General features: G+C 35.1%; 2 protein-coding genes and 1 pseudogene across 6 annotated transcripts; 1 reads left to right on the top strand and 2 right to left on the bottom strand.

The window, feature by feature from the left end:
- Window positions 1–1339: 1339 nt before the first annotated feature.
- LOC113110206 (RILP-like protein 1) lies at window positions 1340–9119 on the top strand. Of its 4 annotated transcripts, XM_026274270.1 has the most exons (7): window positions 1340–1597; window positions 1752–1997; window positions 3347–3514; window positions 4089–4243; window positions 4900–5004; window positions 5995–6082; window positions 7259–7396. In XM_026274270.1, the coding sequence occupies exons 1-7, from the start codon at window positions 1472–1474 to the stop codon at window positions 7262–7264; spliced, it is 894 nt and encodes a 297-aa protein (XP_026130055.1). In that variant the 5' UTR covers window positions 1340–1471; the 3' UTR covers window positions 7265–7396. The 4 variants fall into 4 exon arrangements, with proteins under 4 accessions (XP_026130055.1, XP_026130054.1, XP_026130057.1 ...); XM_026274269.1 differs by lacking the exon at window positions 5995–6082 and having other exon boundaries at window positions 7259–9119; XM_026274272.1 differs by lacking the exon at window positions 3347–3514.
- Window positions 9120–9488: 369 nt separating this feature from the next.
- Window positions 9489–11853, bottom strand: LOC113110208 (U11/U12 small nuclear ribonucleoprotein 35 kDa protein-like). Of its 2 annotated transcripts, none has more exons than XM_026274274.1 (2): window positions 11737–11853; window positions 9489–10366 (listed from the first exon to the last, which is right to left on the bottom strand). In XM_026274274.1, the coding sequence occupies exon 2, from the start codon at window positions 10364–10366 to the stop codon at window positions 9602–9604; it is 765 nt and encodes a 254-aa protein (XP_026130059.1). In that variant the 5' UTR covers window positions 11737–11853; the 3' UTR covers window positions 9489–9601. The 2 variants fall into 2 exon arrangements, with proteins under 2 accessions (XP_026130059.1, XP_026130058.1); XM_026274273.1 differs by lacking the exon at window positions 11737–11853 and adding an exon at window positions 11251–11719.
- A 2878-nt stretch (window positions 11854–14731) lies between these two features.
- On the bottom strand, window positions 14732–21105 carry LOC113110204 (N-lysine methyltransferase KMT5A-A-like; annotated as a pseudogene).
- Window positions 21106–21383: the final 278 nt, after the last annotated feature.

Raw genomic sequence — 21383 nt, 5'->3', positions numbered from 1 at the left:
TTTTCCAAAAATATGACGCATTAAATATTGACAAAACTATCTTGTGTGTGTGTGTACAATATAATATAATATATATATAATGTATGTATGTATGTATGTATGTATGTATAATTATTTAATTATTATTATTATTATTATTATTATTATTAAATTAACTGTATTTGACTTAGCAGACTTATTTTACACAAGATTATATATATGTAATATCAATTTAGATTTATATATAATATATCAAATGTAGTAATATGTAAAATTTACTTTAGTATTAGTACAATTATAAATAAGTAGTATTATGTATATAAGGATTAATAGGATAATTTTTTATATAGTATTAGATAAAAAAAATTATAATTTGACATCAGATATTAGTGCTGTCAATTGGTTAATCATGATTAGTCGCATCCAAAATAAGTTTTTGTTTACATTATTTATTTGTGTATACTGTGTATATTTATTATGTATATATAAATACACACACATACATTATATATATATATATTATTTTTAAATATTTACATGTATTTACATGTCTCTATGTATATTCATATAATTTTATATTGTATATAACTATATTAATTGTACACACGTAACATTTTCTGAAATGTATACATGCATGTGTGTATTTATGTCCATAATAAATATACACATTACACATAAGTAAACAAAATTTTATTTGAATGCTATATATATATATATAATATATATATATATATATATAATATATATAGCAGTACTTTGTAAAAGTTTTTGTTGTTTTAGTGTGAGGAGGAATTAAATTTTTTTTTAAGGTAATTAGCTTAAGTTGTATATAACTAAAATATTCCTTGAAAACATGTGACATTAAATTTCTAGGTCATGACAAACGTGAAGTGTGTTCAGTGGTTGTGTGTCAGATTCTCGCACGGACACACATCTATTTTAGGAGCAGCAACATGGGCTCTCAGTCAGGAAGTTATCTGCTTACAGTGACTGTCAGACTTCTTATGTCTGTCCTTATTTCATTGACCTGTCCCATGCAAAACAAAAGCCTCACCCTGAAACCTCCTGCACGCTAATGTGTCGAGCACATCAAAAATTTCCAATATGTTATTTATTATAAATTAACTGACCTCGCTTTGGTTGGGTTAATAACTAGAAGCTAGATTGCTAACTGTCTTTATTGAATGAACTGGCAATAAACAGAAAATAACTCAACAACTGCTGTTGTTCTGTAGCATATGCAGCAAAAATATCTAAGATAATTGGCGGTTTATTCTTAAACCAATCAGCGAGCTCGAATAGATGGAAGCATAGTTACAGTTTAACATTTATTTTTTGTTATTTAATTATATATGAAATTGTTATGTTATTACTTAGAAATTTTTATATATATTAAAAATATTATTATTTTAATAGTAATTGGTGGCCCACAGGTTGAAAAGCACTGCTCTATGTAATAAATGACGCTGCATGTGTGGATTTTGTTTATGTGATGCCAGGCATGACCGAGAGGGAACGGCAGGTGATGAAGAAGCTGAAGGAAGTTGTAGATAAACAGCGAGACGAGATCCGTGCCAAAGACCGCGAGCTGACGCTCAAAAACGAGGACATTGAAGCGGTAAAGAGCCATGTTCTTCTTGAGCAAATCTAAATGTTAGCAGCAGTCAATGCACAGACATATCTCAAGGAAGCAAGATGAAGAGATCTCGAAAGTCTTCATTAAAACTTATGCTGAAAAAGGTTTAATGTGGAACAAATGGTGTTTCTTCCAGCTCCAGCAGCAGTTGAACCGGCTGATGAAGATCAACCATGACCTGAGGCATAAGATCACGGTGGTGGAGGCCCAGGGTAAAGCGCTGATCGAGCAGAAGGTGGAGCTGGAGGCGTCTGGGCAGGCGCGGCAGCAGGAGATGGGCAACCTGCGACAGGAAGTGGCCCGTCTGAAGGAGCGCCTTAAAGAGCAGGGCAAGACCGGCACTGAGACGGAGGAGCCTGTAGGACCACCTTCACCTGCACAGGTAGATGAATGTAGACAAGTGCTGCATTGATTGTGTTGGTTTCTCACACGTTTAGAAACTCATGAACTCTCTGAGAAAATAGAATATGAAGTTTTCCATTGCATCTTTGCTTAATTCCAATGCACTGAGACTGCAGCATCCAGTCATTTCTATATCTGTTTAGAGGAAGGAAGTGTGATCTAAAGTGTCAGGATCTTCACATGGTGTCCATAATGAGTCAGAATGAGTCACAGAGGAAACAAGGATGAGAATAAAAATCAGTGGAATGTGTATATGGCTTTGTATGCAAGTTGTATGTAATTGTGAACTTTTGAGGTTAATTGAATATGTTTAACATTGTTAAATTCAGTGCAGTGCACACATTTACTTCATATAATGTTTAAATGGATTGTTTGTAAGTTAATGACAGTTAAAAACATATGGACTGGTACATTTGTTCAAAAGTATTTGCATTAGTCTTTGTTTGATTTAATTTAATTATTATCAAAGCTTATCACCTTTATCTGAAATATCATAAGTGAAAAAGCGATGGAATTTGTGTGCATTGTATTCATTTACACTACCTTTCAAAAGTTTTTTTTTTTGAAGAAGAAATTAATACTTTTATTCACATTCAGCAAGGATGCATTAAATTGATCAAAACGGACAGTGAAGACATTTATAATGTTACACAAGATTTCTAATTCAAGTAAGTGCTTTATATTCATCAAAATATAAAAAAAAAATCAGTTTTCACAAAAATATGAAGCAGCACAGATGGTTTCAACATTGATTTGATAATAATAAGAAATGTTTATTGAGCAGAAAATCAGCATATTAGAATGATTTCTGAAGGATCGTGTGACAATGAAGACTGGAGGAATGATGCTGAAATTTCAGCTTTGCATCACAGGAATAAATAATATTTTATAAAAATTATTTTTGATTTGCAATAATATTTTACAGTATTACTGTGTTCATTGTATTTTTTAATGAAATAAATTCAGCCATGGTGAGATGTCTTTCAAAAAAATACCATCCTCAAACTTTTGAACGATAGTGTATCTTTGTAATAGAAAAGTGTAATAAAATAAAATTTTTTAGATGAATCATATTAACAGAAAAAAAGTTATAGCTTTAATCTTTTTTTGAATCTCTAATGTGAGAGATGCATGGAAAAAAAAAATAGCGTTTTTTTTTTTTTTTTTGCAAGGAAATTTGAAAAGAACAAAACTGTAGCTGATTGTGTTTTTATTACTCAGATGTTGTGCTATTTTGATCTGTCCATTTTTTTTTAAACTGTTCACTAAAGCAAATTCTCCCGATAAAATGTTGGTTGCAATTTGCAATCCACATGTCTGTGACCACAGTCGTCTAAAGCAGCCCCGACCTGGGGTCAGGATTTAGCTTCTGAGCTCCTCGCTGGGGGCCTGGAGACAGAGGAAGTTCCCCTCCATTTCATCCCCCACACCGGGCCCCCAGGAGCCCTGACAGATGATGAGGAGGAGAAGGACGATGAGGAGGCTGCGTTTTTATTGGTAACCCTGCAGGGGTAGCTTCTAAGGATAGCATGGAGTGGAAACTAACACCTGACTCGTATCTGCATCTGTTTGCACGAGTCACGCTAGGGCAACAACAACCCTGCAGAGTGTGCGACTGGTTCTGTGCACTAATGACTTCAGTCCTTTACACAGGTACACTCTCATTGGGAAGAGTGTCGACCGGTTAAAGTCTTTCATTGTTAAAGCAGCCTGCGTGTGTGCAAGTGTTTGTGCTGAATGCAAACCATGTGACTGAATCAAATGTTAACTCAAAGATCATAATCATATGATGATGGATAAATAAAGCACCAATCATATACTGTTGTACATTAACAGCAGTGAAATCATAGGCTAGTTGCATAAACTTAGCCACCATGTTAAGACTGTCTAAAGAAGTAGTTGCCTAAGGATAATCAATACAAATAAGACCGATTTATGATAGTTTATGCAGCTGACCCTAGGTGATTTTTGTGTTGTTTTGTGGATGCTCTGATAATGAAACTGTTTGTGCGCCAGTTTCTCAGTGTAAAAGCTAGTGTGAATGACTGTAAGTGTTCCTGTCATCCACCAGGAGGCGATGTGTGATGACGACATGTCCTCTCTAGATCCAAATGACCCGAACCGCCCGCGGTTTACCCTGCAAGAGCTGCGAGACGTCCTGCATGAGCGCAATGAGCTGAAAGCTAAAGTCTTCATGCTGCAAGAGGAAATCGCATATTACAAAAGGTCAACCATCTTAATACTTAACGTTAAGCCAGTTAGTCATATCTCTTAAAAATGTACAAAATAATAGTTTAATAAGTATATGAAATGTATGCATTCATGAAATATATTACTGTTATACTTTTTAATAACACTGTATCTATGAAAGCTTGTTTTTGCACGGCATAAAAATATAGAAAAGGTATATGCAATTTTCTGAGAAAAATTTGAGAATAGTGTGACACAAATTCACAATCGCCAGAAAAAAGAATTGGGAGATATACATTCAAAATCACAAGAAAAATTCAGAATTGAGATAAAAAGTCTCTTTTTAAAGTCTTTTTACTTTTTATTCCATGGCAGAAACTAAAGAAACTGAATTTAAACTCAGAATTTCCCGAAAATTTATAAAAATATCCCAGTTGTGAGTTGTACACTTGCAATTGCGAGAAGAATAATTATGAGTCCCAATTGCCTTTTTTACTTTTATTTTATGGCAGAAACAAAAAACAGATTTCTGAAATGTAAACTCAGAATTCAGAGAAAAAAGACAGACTTGTTAGTGAGATGTAAACCTACAACGTGGAGAGAAAAAAAAATCTACATTGTCATATGAAATCGCAATTGTGAGAAAAATCTGAAATTTGAACTGCTGACTTATTTTTTGATCACGTTTGCAGTGACGAACAGGAAGAGGAATCAGGCCCGCCGCTCCCAGACCCGTCTCCTACCCTCCGGCCAAGTTCACGCTCCAACTTTCAGCCCGAGTCGGGGATAAAACGACTGTGCGTACTGCTACAAGAGCCAATCATGTACACACACACTTATATTACAAACATTTAGGGCCAGATTTTCTAAACTGTGCAAATAAGCATGAGATCACAATTCCATAAAAGCACCGATGGGAGTGGAAAGTTCTGTGGGTGATTAACTGACAATGCACAAAATAAAGAACACAAATGCAGTCAGATCATTTCCACAATGCAAGTTACCAAGAGCAGTGCAGACAAACAGAGCCAGTGATAGTAAGGTGTGTGTAATTACTTACAATACAGGTGCAAAACCAATAAGAAATGCTTTTTTGGGTAGTAAATAAAGGCACAAACAGCAGTAAATTGACTAGCACAAACCTTAGTAAATCATGTTGCATGATTTATTTAAATACTCTCCTCCCATAAATTTAGTGCCTGAAAGGAATACTCCTCCAAATGCATATGCTCAAAAGCAGGTCAGCTGCAAAAATGACTGTTCACGCCTTTTCAGCTCTTATTTTTCCCTACATGTCTGTGTTTAAAGCCATATGCGTTGTCTGTTAGTAAATCTGGCCCTGATTCACAATTTGACCCCTTTGCATCAAGAGTGCAAATATGTTACCCAAAAATGTTTTAATGTATTTATGAATTCTGAATGTTTAGGTGTGCATTTATTCAAAGCAACTTGCATTGCAGTCCAAGTATGCATTTTATCAGAGCATGCATTTCCCTGGGAATTTTGAGCTTAAGAAAACACAAGCTAAAGAAACACAAGACCAATGAAAAACAGTTACATATTGACTAAACTACAGCTTTGTAGCTTTAGAGTTTTATGACATGTTATGACACATGTTGGCATCCATGTACCCGTGTTTTACTAAAATCTTAAGGCATGATCATCATTAATAATGCCACATGCATCTGAAATGCAAGACCAAGCAGTGAAGCAGTCTGATACTACAGGTGGTTCTGGGTGTATCTTCTCTTTGCTCAACTCTTCATATCTGTGCCTCTTTGTAACAGGATCTTCACAGCCATTATGCCGATGGTGGCGGCTGGGTTGATTTCAGATGACCCCACTTTACAGCCAATCAGACGACTTATTTCCCTTGTACGACCTTTTGGTGGTTCACCTTTGTGTTCTTTGCTGTTTTAACACTTTATCCTCCCTGCATGTGATGGAGCTGCATGGCCCCCTCATCTCACCCCCCCCACCCCCATTAGAGTCACTGACTGTAAAAGAGCACATTCTGATTGGCTGATTGTGGGGCTATCTGTGCGACCAATCACTAAGAGGATCGTTAAAATCAGCCAGTCAGAATCAAGTTCCCGCTCACTCCTCTAACACTCAGGCTACGCAGTAACAACTACGTAACATTGTTTCTATGTACTAGCGACTAAAGAGTGCTTCATAGAGGCGTAGGGAGAATAAACGCTTGGTTATCACTGCTTGTATGAGCTGAAATGTGTCATGCAAGAGCACAGATACACTGCGAACATTTGTGGGATGCTTTTTGTAACTTTAGACCTGGACAGACAATAATGAGACTGTAGGGATGAGGTTATGGTACAGTAGTTTGAAATATGTAGCTCCTATTTCATGCCAAAATAAAAAAGTAATAAAGGGGAAAAATGTATTTATACATAATACTACATATAAATACATATATAATGCATTTATATATACATTGCAATATATGTATTTTAATTATAGTTTTTTTTTGCATTCTTCATTAAACTGGCAATAAAAGTACAAAGTAATTGTAAACGCGTGTGTGTGTATAATGTATATATGTATGTCTTTTGACATTTTTATGAGAATAAACGGTAATTGAAGCAATTCAAACTAACTGCAAAATGGGGGAAAAAAATGCATATATATATATAATATATATATATATATATATATATATATGAAATGTTTGCTTTCAAAAAAAAATTAAGGTACAGTGTTGAAATTATTTTATTTATATTTTATTTTATATTAGAATTAATACAAATTTGAATTGTATATTACAAAAAAAAAATATTTTTATAAAAAAAAAAGGGAAACAATGCAAAAAAAAAATATTTTTTTTATTTTGGTGTGATATGTTATTTCTTTGTGCAGTCAGTGTAGTGTAGCAATAAACTGTGCATTATTATCAATAGAAAATAACACTTAAAATGTTCCTGAGCGCTAAAAAGTGACATAGGGAACAATGTAGTTGAATAAACATAATTTACAAACACATTCATGCATGAAAATGCAAAGCAGTCTTGCTTATGCCCTGTCTTACATTCACAGGTTTAGCTTCTTTTCCCGCGACAAAACCCGAGGCTCTCAGAGGAGGATGCCGCAGTTAGGTGATGGCTTCGGCTCCTGGGCGGGGAAAGATGATGTGGACACAGAACAGGCCCAGGAGGCACTACAGCACATGTAACGAACACAACGCTCCACTAACCGCTAACCTGCACCATGTGACCCTCCCTTTCAGAGTCACTTTCACAGCACAACCTCCGCTCGCCGATGAGACAAGAGCTCACAAAGGGAACATGGGGGACAGGCCGTTTAGACTTACTGATAGATTGTGGCCCTCACCTTCACCCAAAGATACTGTGAGGGAGTTTTATGTGCCTGTTTTGTTAGATAGTTAGACATTTTATTGCTATTGCAAACGACAACTTTAAGTAGATGACTCGGACGAATAGACCTCAGACATTATTCTGAGAAGATGCCTTCAGTAGATAAGATACATATCTATTTTTAATTCAAATTGAATTATGATTGAATATATGCACATGGCTGAAGAACAAATGTGAGATTTAAATTTTCGGTTGCTACGCCCAGGCCAGAGATTTTCTGAAAAGGATGGTGGCATTATATGTTGAATTATGTTTAAAACTTTTTTTGAAATTGCACAGTAGCCTGATTCTTTTGGCACACAGAATTTAAAGGAATATCAAGTATTCTTTCTATTGACATCCTTTATGACATGCTGTGTTATCACAGAAAAAAAAATTTTTTTACTTGTCCCTCAGTTTGTAACAGCAAACATATTTCTAGTAATGTACTTGATATGGAGGTGTATGTAGCAAAACATTAAGATCTGAGAAATGTGCCTCTCAAAAAACCCTTTTATTAACTCTCATGTTTTTGCAGTGCAGTGAATTGTGTTTTGTAGGAAGATTATACTTTACCATTTAATGTAATTTAAAAACAGTAATATTGTGAAATATTAGTACAAGTGTTTTCTATTTGAACATTATAAAATGTAATTTTTTTTCTGCGTGATCAAAGCTGACTTTTCAGTATCATCAATTCAGGCTTCAGTGTCACATGCTCCTTCAGAAATCATTATATGCTGTTCAAAAATATTAAAATTTTTGTGTAAAAAGTGATCAATTTATTTTTCAGTATATTTGATGGGTTGAAACTTCAAAAGAACAGCATTTATTTGAAATAGAAGCATTATAAATGACTTGATTGTCTTTTTTGATTAATTGAATCCTTTTAAAAAAAAATCTTGCTGACCCTAAAATGTAAAAAACGTTATTGTATTTACATATCAAAACTGTGTGTATTTTAATATTTCTCAGAATTGTATTGCCCCATATACTTCTATTGTACATACGTTATCACATGATTTGTAAAAAAAAAAAAAATGTTTATAAACTGAGTGGCAAGTCGGACGCATTTTCGGTGGTAACTGACAGCATGTCACAGGTTCTGAATTTAAGTCCTTAAACCCTGTAATCATGAAACAAAGCTTTACGTGCATCATCAAGTGTGTCTGCAGCACATTAAAGCAGAACAATATTAATAATCCATAGTTTACCATTGGCAACTGAAGTATCTATCACATGGACAAATGTCCTTCACCAGCAGTTTTGCATTGCTTGAATGGTGCTTCCACTGGCAATAATAGAAGGTGTGAGTGAAAGCATGGAAATGTGTGGCTGTGTTAAAGTGTGTTGATAAAGGCAGCTTTGTAAGCTAGAAAAACACATGCCTGTGGGCCTTAAATCATTTGTTGAACAGCTAGTACCCCACTCAACTGAGAATGTTATCCAGCAACGAGAACTGGATCAAATGTATCATTATGAAGGATTATGCATAACTCATCTCATCGTGTATTAAACTATTTTATACCATGTACTGTAAGAAACTTCTGCTCTTCATTTTAAACCGCTTGAGACATTGAAACGTTATTTGTAAGATAAAAATGTATTCGAAAATACAGAAAAAAAGTGTTATATTGTGAAATTTTACCATTTAAAATTTGAATATATTTTGAAATGTAATTCATTCCTGTGATCAAAGTTCTATTTTCAGCGTAATTACTCAAATCATTCTAATATCCTGTTTTTTTTGCTCAAGAAACATTTCTGATTATCAATGTTAAAAGTGTTTTTTTTGTGGAAACCATTTTTTCAGGTTTCTTTGGTGAATAGAAATTTTATGAGAACAGCATTAATCTGAAATGTCGATACCATCACTTTTGATTTATTGAATGCATCCTTGCTGAAAAATGATCTTATCCACTTCAAGCTTTATTGTTTAGATAAACTTTTATTTCAAACTAAATTCACATCAGTGTAAAAAAAAAAAAATTCTAGAATAAGACAAGAAAGTCTTGTATGCAAAGCTTCATTCTCGATCTTTGTAAGAATCTCTGTGTCTTCTGTCTTCCTTTCTGTTGGAGTCTCTCTCTCGGCTTCGGTCCCGGTGGTGTTTCAAGTCTCTTTTCTCTTTGTAGTAACCTCTATCATTCCCTCGATCCCAGTCGCTTTTCCTCTCCCGCCATCGTCCGTGTTCCCGATCTTGTTCTTGGTCTCTTTGTCTTTCCTCCCTCGCACTTGAGGCATCCCATCTATCCGCTGATCTGTTCTGGGGCATCATGGATGTCAGATTGATGGGCTTTCGGAAAGGTCTATCCCTGCCTCCGAACCTCAGCTGACCCGATTCCTTTTTGCCCCCTTGGCCTCCTCCAAGTCGCCTTGGAATCCAGCCTTGGAGCGTCCGCTCTTGTTCAAAGTCCACAAAGAGCTCGTATTGGTCCACCACCAGCTTGTTAGCGTCTCTCCAGGCTCTCTTCACCGAACGCTCCTCCTTGTACTCGATGAAGGCATAACACTTGGAGAAACCTGTCACGATGTCCCGGACCAGACGGACCCTGCGGATGTCTCCAAACTTGGAGAAGACTTCCTGGAGCTTGTCCTCAGACGTCTGTGGATTCAGGCGCGCCACGAACAGTGTCAGGTGAGGGTCACCAGTCACACCCTTGTTAGGCTTGTAGCGGGCCATCATGGCCCTCCAGACGGCTTTGTCGTGGGGCTCCACATCTGTGCCATCGATGCTGCCCGCTTTGAGAGGGTCATAAACCGTCGCCACAGGACTCCACTCACTCATCATCTGAGGGTGGAGAGTTATGGTTACAATTCATAGATTACATAATTCATGCAATATCGAATTACTAAAAAAAATTACGACATTTAAAAATTTCTAGTTAACAATTTTAAATGATTTATGCAATTTAAAAAAATTATAATACTTCTATTTAAAGGTTTGTAGATTACAAATAATTTTATTTATGTACAATAATTTATGCAATTAACACATGCAAAATGTTTCCTAAACTATTTAAGTTACTAATAAATTACTGGAAAATGTTAACTATATATATATTAGTTAACGTTTTTCAGGAACTTTTACATTTTTTGCATGCAAAACAAAGTTTGTCAAAACACAAAAAACACTATAAGAAAAATAATATATATATTGTATATGATTTTAAATCATGCATGTGAAATCCAGTTCCTATAGAAATAGGTAGATAAAAATAAATTAAATAAATAAATATATTTGATGTATATGATTTTTGTTCATGTAGAATCCAGTTCTTAAAGAAATGGTAAACTCAAAAAAGACGTACATAAATTTAAATAATGTGTATTATTTTGCATTTTGTTGGACATTTTTTTTACATAAAAAAATATATAATACATTTAGAATAATATATGCATAATTCATGCATTTTATAAAAATAAAAGTTAACATTCATGCTCAGAGTATTGAACAAACTTGATTCAAAAACTCAAAACATTCTTGAGCAAATACAGTTCAAAAATATCTTTAGAAAGAAGTATTATTTTTCATATTTATAAATATTTTCTTTTTTAAATAAGACATCATATTCTCCCACCATGATTCTTCAGTCTATTTATAAAATCATAGAATTGATAAGAATAATAAAGTATATTTGTAATCCAATGTAAAATCGACATAGCCTTTATTACCATATAGAATGTATTATCTGTCTCGTTCTGGGACAAAAACATCACATCAGCTCACAAAATGAAGTTGTTTCAAAAACTCGACTGATGTTGTGGAGTAAAATCATGTTATAAAATTGTTTTAAATTGTTTGGGACGTTCCGCTTTTTAATTGTACGTTAGTTGCAGTTAGTTTTACTATGTGATTGTATAGATTTAATTAAAAAAAAACGCAAATTGTAACAAAATATATTAATCTATTAGTCTAGACGATTCCCTGGGTTTTAGGATTCTGCTTTTATATTCGTTACCAAACCAAGGTTAACGTAGCTGACTTTATCCAGTCATTTAAAATCCAATGGAAGCAATCACGAAGAAATCGCTTGCTGTACAATTTTAATTTAATGACTCGAACTCATATGCTTTGAATTCATGAACACTAAGCATTCCGGTTTTTATATCTATATGTTGAATAATCTGACATAACATCTTAAAAGCACGAAAACAAACCTTGTGTGCGCGTCTTCTAAAACTGTCCGTGTGGAAACTGGCTGTGCTGCTCGACAGGCCGTGCTCGCGTCTCTGACGTCATCCGGTTTACCGCGCAATCCACTCCGTCACTCTGTGTGTGTTTAAATAAATCAATAAGCCCCCAAAAGCCGAGATTTACAGTGAATTTACAAAAACAATAGTTCCGTTCCTAGATTCGGATTGGTTGAGCCGCATTCGAAGCTTTTGTAAATTACTCCACAAACCAGAGCCATTGAGAAACAACCACAACCGTTTCTGAGGAACTACATTGTTTGGCGGAAGAATAATGTTTTTATTAATATCATTATTATTATTTTTTTTTGCTTTGTTTTATTTTGTGAAACCTTGCTAAATATATGGAATAACCTATAATAGCAGTAAGCCCTGTGAATCCGAAAATTTATAACAGATAAAATAAAGTGCAATGATATTAATATAAACCGTATTCTTCCGCCAAACAATGTAGCTCCAACCATATATATATATATATATATATATATATATATATATATATATATACAGGGGCGGATCTAGAAAAATATTGATGGGGTGGCGAGAAGGGGGCAGGCATTTTTGAGGGGTGGCAACATATGGCAGAATCCTAGATTAATTATTTTGTATAGTATTTTAAAATGTAACGCCAGTGCGCCATATTAAGTTAATTGCCTGCGAGCTTCTCCTGTCTGTACGGTAATGCGACAGAGAGTTGAGTGGTTATGAAGCAATCGTTAGCCTATTTTTACAAAAACTGTTTCTACGGGGCGATAATGTAAAAGAAGGTAATGGAGTCCTTTATACATTGTCGTGTATCTTTAGAAATAAATAATGGAAAAACGGAAAAAGTCTTTAAACGCCTCAGATGTAAAGTTATTCGCTGTCAGTGACGCCAAAATGAATGTGAGTCAATGGGAATGCTAACGCCTACTGTCTACGGCTAACGCAAGTGAAGTTCTGTTACAAGATGGTGGCACCCGGCTGACTTCAACTTCCGGTCGACTTCCTTGCCGCCTGATCGCAAATCATTTGAATCAGTTCGGGAGTTCAAAGCGGGTTCGCGGATCATTTGAATCAATTCGAGAGTTCGTAGCGGGTTCGCGAATCATTTGAGTCAGTTCGGGAGTTCAAAGCGGGTTCGCGAATCATTTGAGTCAGTTCGGGAGTTCAAAGCGGGTTCGCGAATCATTTGAGTTTAGTTTGGGGATCGCAAATCATTTTAATCAGTTCGGGAGTTCGGAGCGGGATCACGAATCATTTGAATCAGTTCGGGAGTTCGGAGCGGGATCACGACGAAAGATTCGCGCTTGTAAATTTTCAAATTGGCCATAACCTTTAATTCTTTGCTGCCAACTGGGGTGATCCAGGTAGATCCGCCCCTGCATATATATATATATATATATATATATATATATATATATATATATATATATTTGTGACATTGAAATCATGCTGAGAACATGATCATCACGGTTCAATGAAGTCAGCTTCAGTGCTGCCGTCATATAAAGAATATTTAGGACTTTGTCCAGCCAGTGTTAATTTCGTTGACTAAATATTTTCGTCACAAATATATTTTTGCGGACGAAAACGAAACGAAAACTAAAATAGAAGGCACTGATGGAGACTAAAACTATGACTAAATTGACTGACATTATCGTCAACGAATAAAGGACCAGACGAAAATAGACTGTGACGAAAATCAAATCAGCAGACGGGAGAGATGCGAGGAATGAGCAAAAGAACCGGCAAAACGGAACAGGCGAGAGCGCATGAGAGAAGACAACCAATCAGAGCCTGACTTATTGAGATGTGAAGCGAGGGTTTTCAGTTTTTATGAGCTCCCGGGAAGACGGCATTCGAAGAGGTGATGTCTAAAAGAGTGACAACATGTCCACAGCTCACTTCACGTTTGACGACGAACAAAACAAAACAACTGTAAAGCATGCGGAGCGATCATTCGTGGCAAGAACACAACCAATTTGAAAAGACATTTACAGCGAGCCACCTGGACATTTTCTCAAATGTAATTTCACAACGATGTTCTTTTGTTTATTGAGCTAAGCAAAATTGGAAGACTGCAGTGCGTAGATGTTGTAGCATTAAATATTACGAACTGAAAAGTACTGTAAAATAGCCCCTTCTTCAAATTAGATGCGAGCACAATACTAATACGTAATATCATGATAAATACATTTGATTAATACTAATGTTTAGTATATTTTATAATGTTCTACTTGTTGACAATATCACAAATATTTCTATATTAGTCATGTGAAACATGAATGTTCACATCCTATCATTATACATACAAATCTAGCAATATTGTGGTATTTAAAACATACAATATTGCTAGACAAATGAATACCTTATAAAATCTTGTTACTTTTTTTATCCACCTAGCTGCCAACTTATTAAATATTTTCTTTAAATGTATGCACTTATTATTCAGCTCAGCTGTAAGCTTTAAGGTCCTGGACCTAACTTATTTTTAATTTTATTGATGGTCAATTGGCAGCTAGTTATTGTTTACATTATCATGACAGTGTTTGTTGCTGCATAAAAGCTTTTGAATCGAAATAAAGACACAGTTGTGTTGAAATTAAGTTGAATTTGTGTTTTATATATTTTGGTTAAGTTTGTTTCCTATACCAGCTGTAAAAAATTGTCTAGTAAATCTGTTATTGATTTTAGTCTTATTTTAGTCGAGTAAAATACCAAGCAATTTTAGTCGACTAAAATACCAAGCAATTTTAGTCGACTAAAATACCAAGCAATTTTAGTCGACTAAAATACCAAGCAATTTTAGTCGACTAATATAAGACTAAAATTAAAACAAATCAGATGACTAAAACTTGACTAAAACGAAAAAGAATTATAGTCAAAAGACTAAGACTAAAACTAAATTAAAATTTCGTGTCAAAATTAACACTGGTCCAGACTTCTGGATACCACTGTATATACAAAAACAGAGGCAAAGGACTGCATAAAATCATTTATTGAAACAATGCATCTACCATCTCATACAGATTGATTGACTCTCAGTCAGCTTTTGGTCATCAACTCTGTTTTGTGTAACAGGTACAGATTTGTTCAAGTTAGTCATAACACACTGCGCATTGTACAATGGTAATATTTCAAATTATGTAAAAGTTTTGGTTTCACATTCCAGTTTTCTGAACTTTTTAAAAAATGTAGCTCCTTTTAGCATCACCAGTTTTCTGCGTCAAACAAAACAAACAAAAAAACATTTGGGCATTATATAATTATTGCTAAACCTCTAACTACCTTACATCAGATTAGATTAAGAAAACGCTTATAAAAATGCAGAAAGTTGGACTATAACTGCATGCTTTGGAAGAACTGATCTACCAATATATAAAATATACAAAAAGAAATGTGCTGAAACTAGCATGTCAGAGCAGGATAAATATCTTAAAAGTAGGACACGTCGAATATGTACCGCAATCTAACGTGTTTGACATGTAAGTCACTGTGTGACAAACCCATAAACTTACTAGCCCAAGACATTCTGTTTACTAAGGCAATGATTACATTAAAAACTGTCTAGTTAAGAAACAGGGTGTTTTTCCCTCCTCTCAATACATTAATGCTTTAGCCACGGATGAGCTTCTATTGAAGCTTTACTGCGGTCGCCATAGTCATAAAGAAGCTCTTCTCCTTCCTGGATGTCTCTGGAGGCCACGAGGATAAGGTGAGGTATTCCAGTAATATCGTGGAGCTTGGTTTGACAATTGCCGTTTTTACTGTGGTTGATGAGCCTTCCCAACCGATCCGACTCCTTCGTAGCGTCCACACTGTCAGGGGAGAAATGTGCAAGATTTCAGACATGCTGCGGTTTCAAAAGGAAAAGTTCAGCCAAAAATGAAAAAATGCTGAAAATGTATTCACCCTCACACCATCCTAGATGTAGAAAGATAGCATTAGAGCACTCCGCAATAATTCCTCTGCAGTGAATGGGTGCCGTCAAGGTAATAGTCCAAATAATGGTTTGAAATTTAAAATGTCTTGATGGTTTTGTTTCTTACAAAGACGCTGCTTTTCTGTTCACAAGATGTTAACTGATGGACTGGAGTGGTGTGGATCATTGTGTGATGTTTTCATCAGCTGTTTGGTCTCTTATCACGGCACCCATTCACTGCAGAGGATCCATTGGTGAGCAAGTGATGCAAATACAAAATTTCTCCATATCTGTTCCCATGAAGAAAACTTTAGGACAGCTTACTACAGCTTCCTCTGGAAAGTGCACTAAAAATGTTTGTGATTTTAATGATAAAAGACTGTAAACAGCATGTTTGCTTACTATATACATAATTAAAAATCTAATTGGACATTTCATGTAGTTTTACAGTCAAATACAGTTACCATTTTGGAAGTGAAAAAGAACAAGTTATCATATAGACAGTGAAAACCATAAGATGACATTCCCAGAATTTCCTGCAAAGCACTTTACATTTGTTATTTTTTCCTATAAGTTCTGTACATTAGTTTCTCATTACATTGTATGTTATAAAGTTACAGTTTATTGGGCTATTTTAGTTTTATGTGTTACCATGATGGTGTTTTGTATTTGTAGGACACCTTCACCTTCTATAGTATTTATGTCATCTTGTGGAAAAGCTGTTTTTGATGAGAAAGTGACAATGAATCAAAGTTCACTTTTTATGTTGGTTGTCAGTATATTATAAAAAATACAAAAACAGACTTGGTAAGTTAACATCATATCAGTACATGTTTTTTTTGTACATTTAGGTTTAATATGTAAAATCTGATATGTTGCTACTGTATAACATTTTTTATTTATTAAAGCTGCTCACAGTGGGTGTGGTACCTACCAATATGTTTTGCTGAGATACTGGAAGTAATACATGTAGCAGCCAGTGTTTGGATCTTGTGCGTATAAAGCCTCCCTTTTTTGGCGTCCGTTATCTGCAGCAGATCTCCATGATACTCCACTACATACTGGCCTTTCTGGAACTTCTGTGTGGTGAAAACTCCCCTGCCCTTTCCTTCAATGTATCTGACCTGTCAAGAGCAACATGAAGGTACTGTATGCTTGAGTCCATCCAGCAGAGTTTAACATAAAACTGAATTCATCATGTCCAAAATTATACCATCATTCCATTCTCAATCCCGTTTGTGATCAGCGTGTCTATGTGCCTCTTCTCTTCACACTGTTGACAGAATACAGGCATATGCATTAATATTATAACTTTGGCTGATGTAACGCCTGTGAAAAACATAATCTGACCACTACCTTCAGCTCACTTTTGCTTTTTCTGGAGCTTCTTCTGATGGGGTAATAATCTGTAACCTTTCGGCTTTGAGAGCTCTTGGCATCAGTACTGAAAGACAAAAATCGATTAGTAATACAAGAATGTCAAGAAAGCAAAGGAAAATGTTCATAATACAGTAATTTTATAAACCGTAGACCTTAATAATGTATATATTTTATATAAGATTTTTATACTTTGCATTTTCTTTTGTTGAAATTAAGAATTATGTTGTGTTTTTTAGTTTTTGTATTTTTTTTAACATGGAGTATATAGTTTATTTTTTGAAGTTTTGTTGTTTTAGTACTTAAACTAAACAAAAATGTGAAATAGAAATAAAAAAGCTAAAATAAAGTTACCATTACATTTTATTTCAGTTAATTTATGTTTTACTTAATGATAATGATTGATAAATATCGTTTTGTAAAATAAAATTGATAAAGCAATATTTTAATAATTAAAATTCCATAAATTAAATCATCAATTCAAAAAGCTAGACTAGAAAGTTGCTCATCTAGTACTTGAACAAAATGGAAAAAAATACTTTTTAATTTTCAGGCAAAAATGTTTTGATTGAGATTGAAATACATCACTGACTTACATTCTCTTTGTGGATTTCTTGACTTTAACTTTGCGACAGGCTGGTTTCCTCTGACAGGGGGAAGTGATGTCACTGCTGGCGTGGATGTATGATGCAGTGCAGTGCAGCTGATGCGTCTGCTTCTCGGCTCGGTGCACAGAGTGCTGCAGCTGTTCACTCACAGCCATTTTTGGGAGGATGAACTCACCATTTACAGTACTGCCTCTCCTGGCTGCAATACACAAAAATTAAAGACTTGAGTGAACTTGAACAATGTCAAGAGACAGAGCTTGCACTTACAGTCAGGTCCATAAATATTGGGACATCGACACAATTCTTATCTTTTTGGCTCTATACACCACCACAATGAATTTGAAGTGAAACGAACAAGATGTGCATTAACTGCAGACTTCCAGCTTTAATTTGAGGGTATTTACATCCAAATCAGGTGAACAGTGTAGGATTTACAACAGTTTGTATATGTGCCTCCCACTTTTTAAGGGACCAAAAGTAATGGGACAATTGGCTGCTCAGCTGTTCCATGGCCAGGTGTGTGTTATTCCCTCATTATCCCATTTACAAGGAGCAGATTAAAGGTCCAGAGTTAATTTCAAATGTGATTATTTGCATTTGGAATCGGTTGCTGTCAACTCTCAATATGAGATCCAAAGTGCTGCCACTATCAGTGAAGCAAGCCATCATTAGGCTGAAGAAACAAAACAAACCCATCAGAGCGATAGCAAAAACATTAGGTGTGGCCAAATCAACCGTTTGGAACATTCTTAAAAAGAAAGAATGCACCGGTAAGCTCAGCAACATCAAAAGACCCGGAAGACCACAGAAAACAACTGTGGTAGATGACCGAAGAATTCTTTCCCTGGTGAAAAAAAAACTTTTCACAACAGTTGGCCAGATCAAGAACACTCTCCAGGAGGTAGGTGTATGTGTGCCAAAGTCAACAATCAAGAGAAGACTTCACCAGAGTGAATACAGAGGATTTACCACAAGATGTAAACCATTGGTGAGCCTCAAAAACAGGAAGGCCAGATTAGATTTTGCCAAACAACATCTAAAAAAGCCTTCACAGTTCTGGAACAACATCCTATGGACAGATGAGACCAAGATCAACTTGTACCAGAGTGATGGGAAGAGAAGAGTATGGAGATGAAGCATGGTGGTGGTAGTGTTATGGCGTGGGCATGTATGGCTGCCAATGGAACTGGTTCTCTTGTATTTATTGATGATGTGTCTGCTGACAAAAGCAGCAGGATGGATTCTGTGTTTCGGGCAATATTATCTGCTCCTATTCAGCCAAATGCTTCAGAAATCATTGGTCAGCGCTTCACAGTGCAGATGGACAATGACCCCAAGCATACTGCGAAAGCAACCAAAGAGTTTTTTAAGGGAAAGAAGTGGAATGTTATGCAATGGCCAAGTCAATTACCTGACCTGAATCCGATTGAGCATGCATTTCACTTGCTAAAGACGAAACTGAAGGGAAAATGCCCCAAGAACAAGCAGGAACTGAAGACCTTTGCAGTAGAGGCCTGGCAGAGCATCACCAGGGATGAAACCCAGCGTCTGGTCATGTCTATGCGTTCCAGACTACAGGCTGTAATTGACTGCAAAGGATTTGCAACCAAGTATTAAAAAGTGAAAGTTTGATTTATGATTGTTAATCTGTCCCATTACTTTTGGTCCCTTAAAAAGTGGGAGGCACATATACAAACTGTTGTAATTCCTACACTGTTCACCTGATTTGGATGTAAATACCCTAAAATTAAAGCTGGAATTCTGCAGTTAACGGACATCTTGTTTGTTTCATTTCAAGTCCATTGTGGTGGTGTATCGAGCCAAAAAGATTAGAATTGTGTCGATGTCCCAATATTTAAGGACCTGACTGTATTTCCTTCTTCCTTACAATTTCCATTCTTCTGTGGCTCATTTTGCGTGCAGAATAATCGTGAAGTTTTGCCATCCTGGATGAGTTTGACGGAGATGGCATCATGATGCTTTGATTTGGAGCTGCTGTGGTGTAATAGACGGTGAAATGGACGGTGTCCATTGCATATGACGTCCTGCAAAAAAGTGAGATTTAGAAAGAAGGCGCCAACTGGCTTGAGTTTTCTGGGAGATTAAGGAAAAAGTAGTGGCCTACATCAAATTTTGGTTTATGAGGCATTAAATAATATACAGTGGAGTAAAATGCTGTCATGTTTTTTGTAACCAATGCAAATTACATTACATTTTGTAATCAAAATTAACACACTGTTTAAAAAAAAAATACATTTAGTGTAGCCTAAATGTTTTATAAAAAAATCAATTTGATATCAGATTCTGTAAGGATCTATAATTAGAATCAATTGTAATTTCCACATATAAAACGTTATATAGTGTTAATTTAATATCAATTAAATAAGTTTATACTTTTTGTAAAAACGTAATTATTTCAAGCGTTTTTGTTCTAATTTATATTAGTTAACTTTAGTAATTCTGCTGTGCACTTGTTTTTTAAAGATTTGTTCTGTTTTTTTAAATGTGTCTATGTAGTAGTAATCTTTTTTATTTTAGTTTTAGTTTAGTACTTAAATTATAAACACACACACATATACACACACACATACATACACATATATATATATATATATATATATATACATATACATATATATATATATATTTTTTTTTTTTTATTATTATGAATATATATTGTGTCTTGTTGCATTTGTATGTGTGCACTGGAAAATTAATTTTACCAAGGAAAATTCCTTATGTGGCAAATAAAGATCTTTCTGATTCTGAGTACTGATTATAAAACAAAAATATAGAATATAACATTATAAATCATTGTTAAAAGCAGTAGTAAAAAGGTAATAATAAACTACATATTCATCAGGAGGCGACTAACAAAACGGTATTTCCTAAATAACTAATATTTCCTAGATAAAATGTTATTATAGAGATGCATATTTAACATGATAGTTGCTGATCACGCCCACACTGGGCCAGTAAACAGCTGTTTATAATGCTATTGTTCTTTTATCTGCTTTAAACGTCACAATCAAGTGTACTAACACACACATATCACACAATGCCACATACATTCATACAACTGATGAAACAGCACCAGAAGCAGCAGCTCGTGTGTTTCTGATGCATAGTTGAGGATAAATTTACAATAATCCTCATGCGCGAGGAAGACCTACCCCGTTCATTTCAGTGCACTTTCTTTCTTTTCGATGATTACTGTTTTGAAAACGATGATCCAGTCCAGTGTTTTTTCCTCTACACTTCTGTCCTTCTAAACGGCGTGGAACGAGGATATTCTAAAACAGCTCGAGAAAAAGAAAAAAAAAACTAGAAACTTCAGAGCTGTTTTAATTAATGCTCCTCCATCCGAGCTAGTTTCTACAGTTTCACGCCGCCATGTTTGCAATTTTATCTCATTCACGGGAGGAAGCCATGTGAGCATTTAAATAACCAATGATGTTTGGAAGTTGTGTTCACATTGACCGGAAGATGGGGCTGTTAGGCGGCTCGCTCTTCCTGTTTTATTCTTTTTTCCTTTTACTGTCTATGGTTTTATTATTAGTTAAAAAATACAAATAAAATAGCTATCGAAAAGCTGATTCAGTTTTATGTTTTAATTTAATTATATGCGTTAATTATTTTGTGCTTATTTAGTTTTAACAGCTTGTTGATTCTATGGAGGCGGTAAGAGGAAGCCTTGAAAAAATATGTATTAATTAATAACTAAA

This window comes from Carassius auratus, chromosome 10 (genome assembly GCF_003368295.1).
Source record: "Carassius auratus strain Wakin chromosome 10, ASM336829v1, whole genome shotgun sequence".
Taxonomy (NCBI): Eukaryota; Metazoa; Chordata; class Actinopteri; order Cypriniformes; family Cyprinidae; genus Carassius; species Carassius auratus.
The sequence above is the reverse complement of the archived record's forward strand: the minus strand, read 5'-3'. Positions and strand labels throughout refer to the sequence as shown.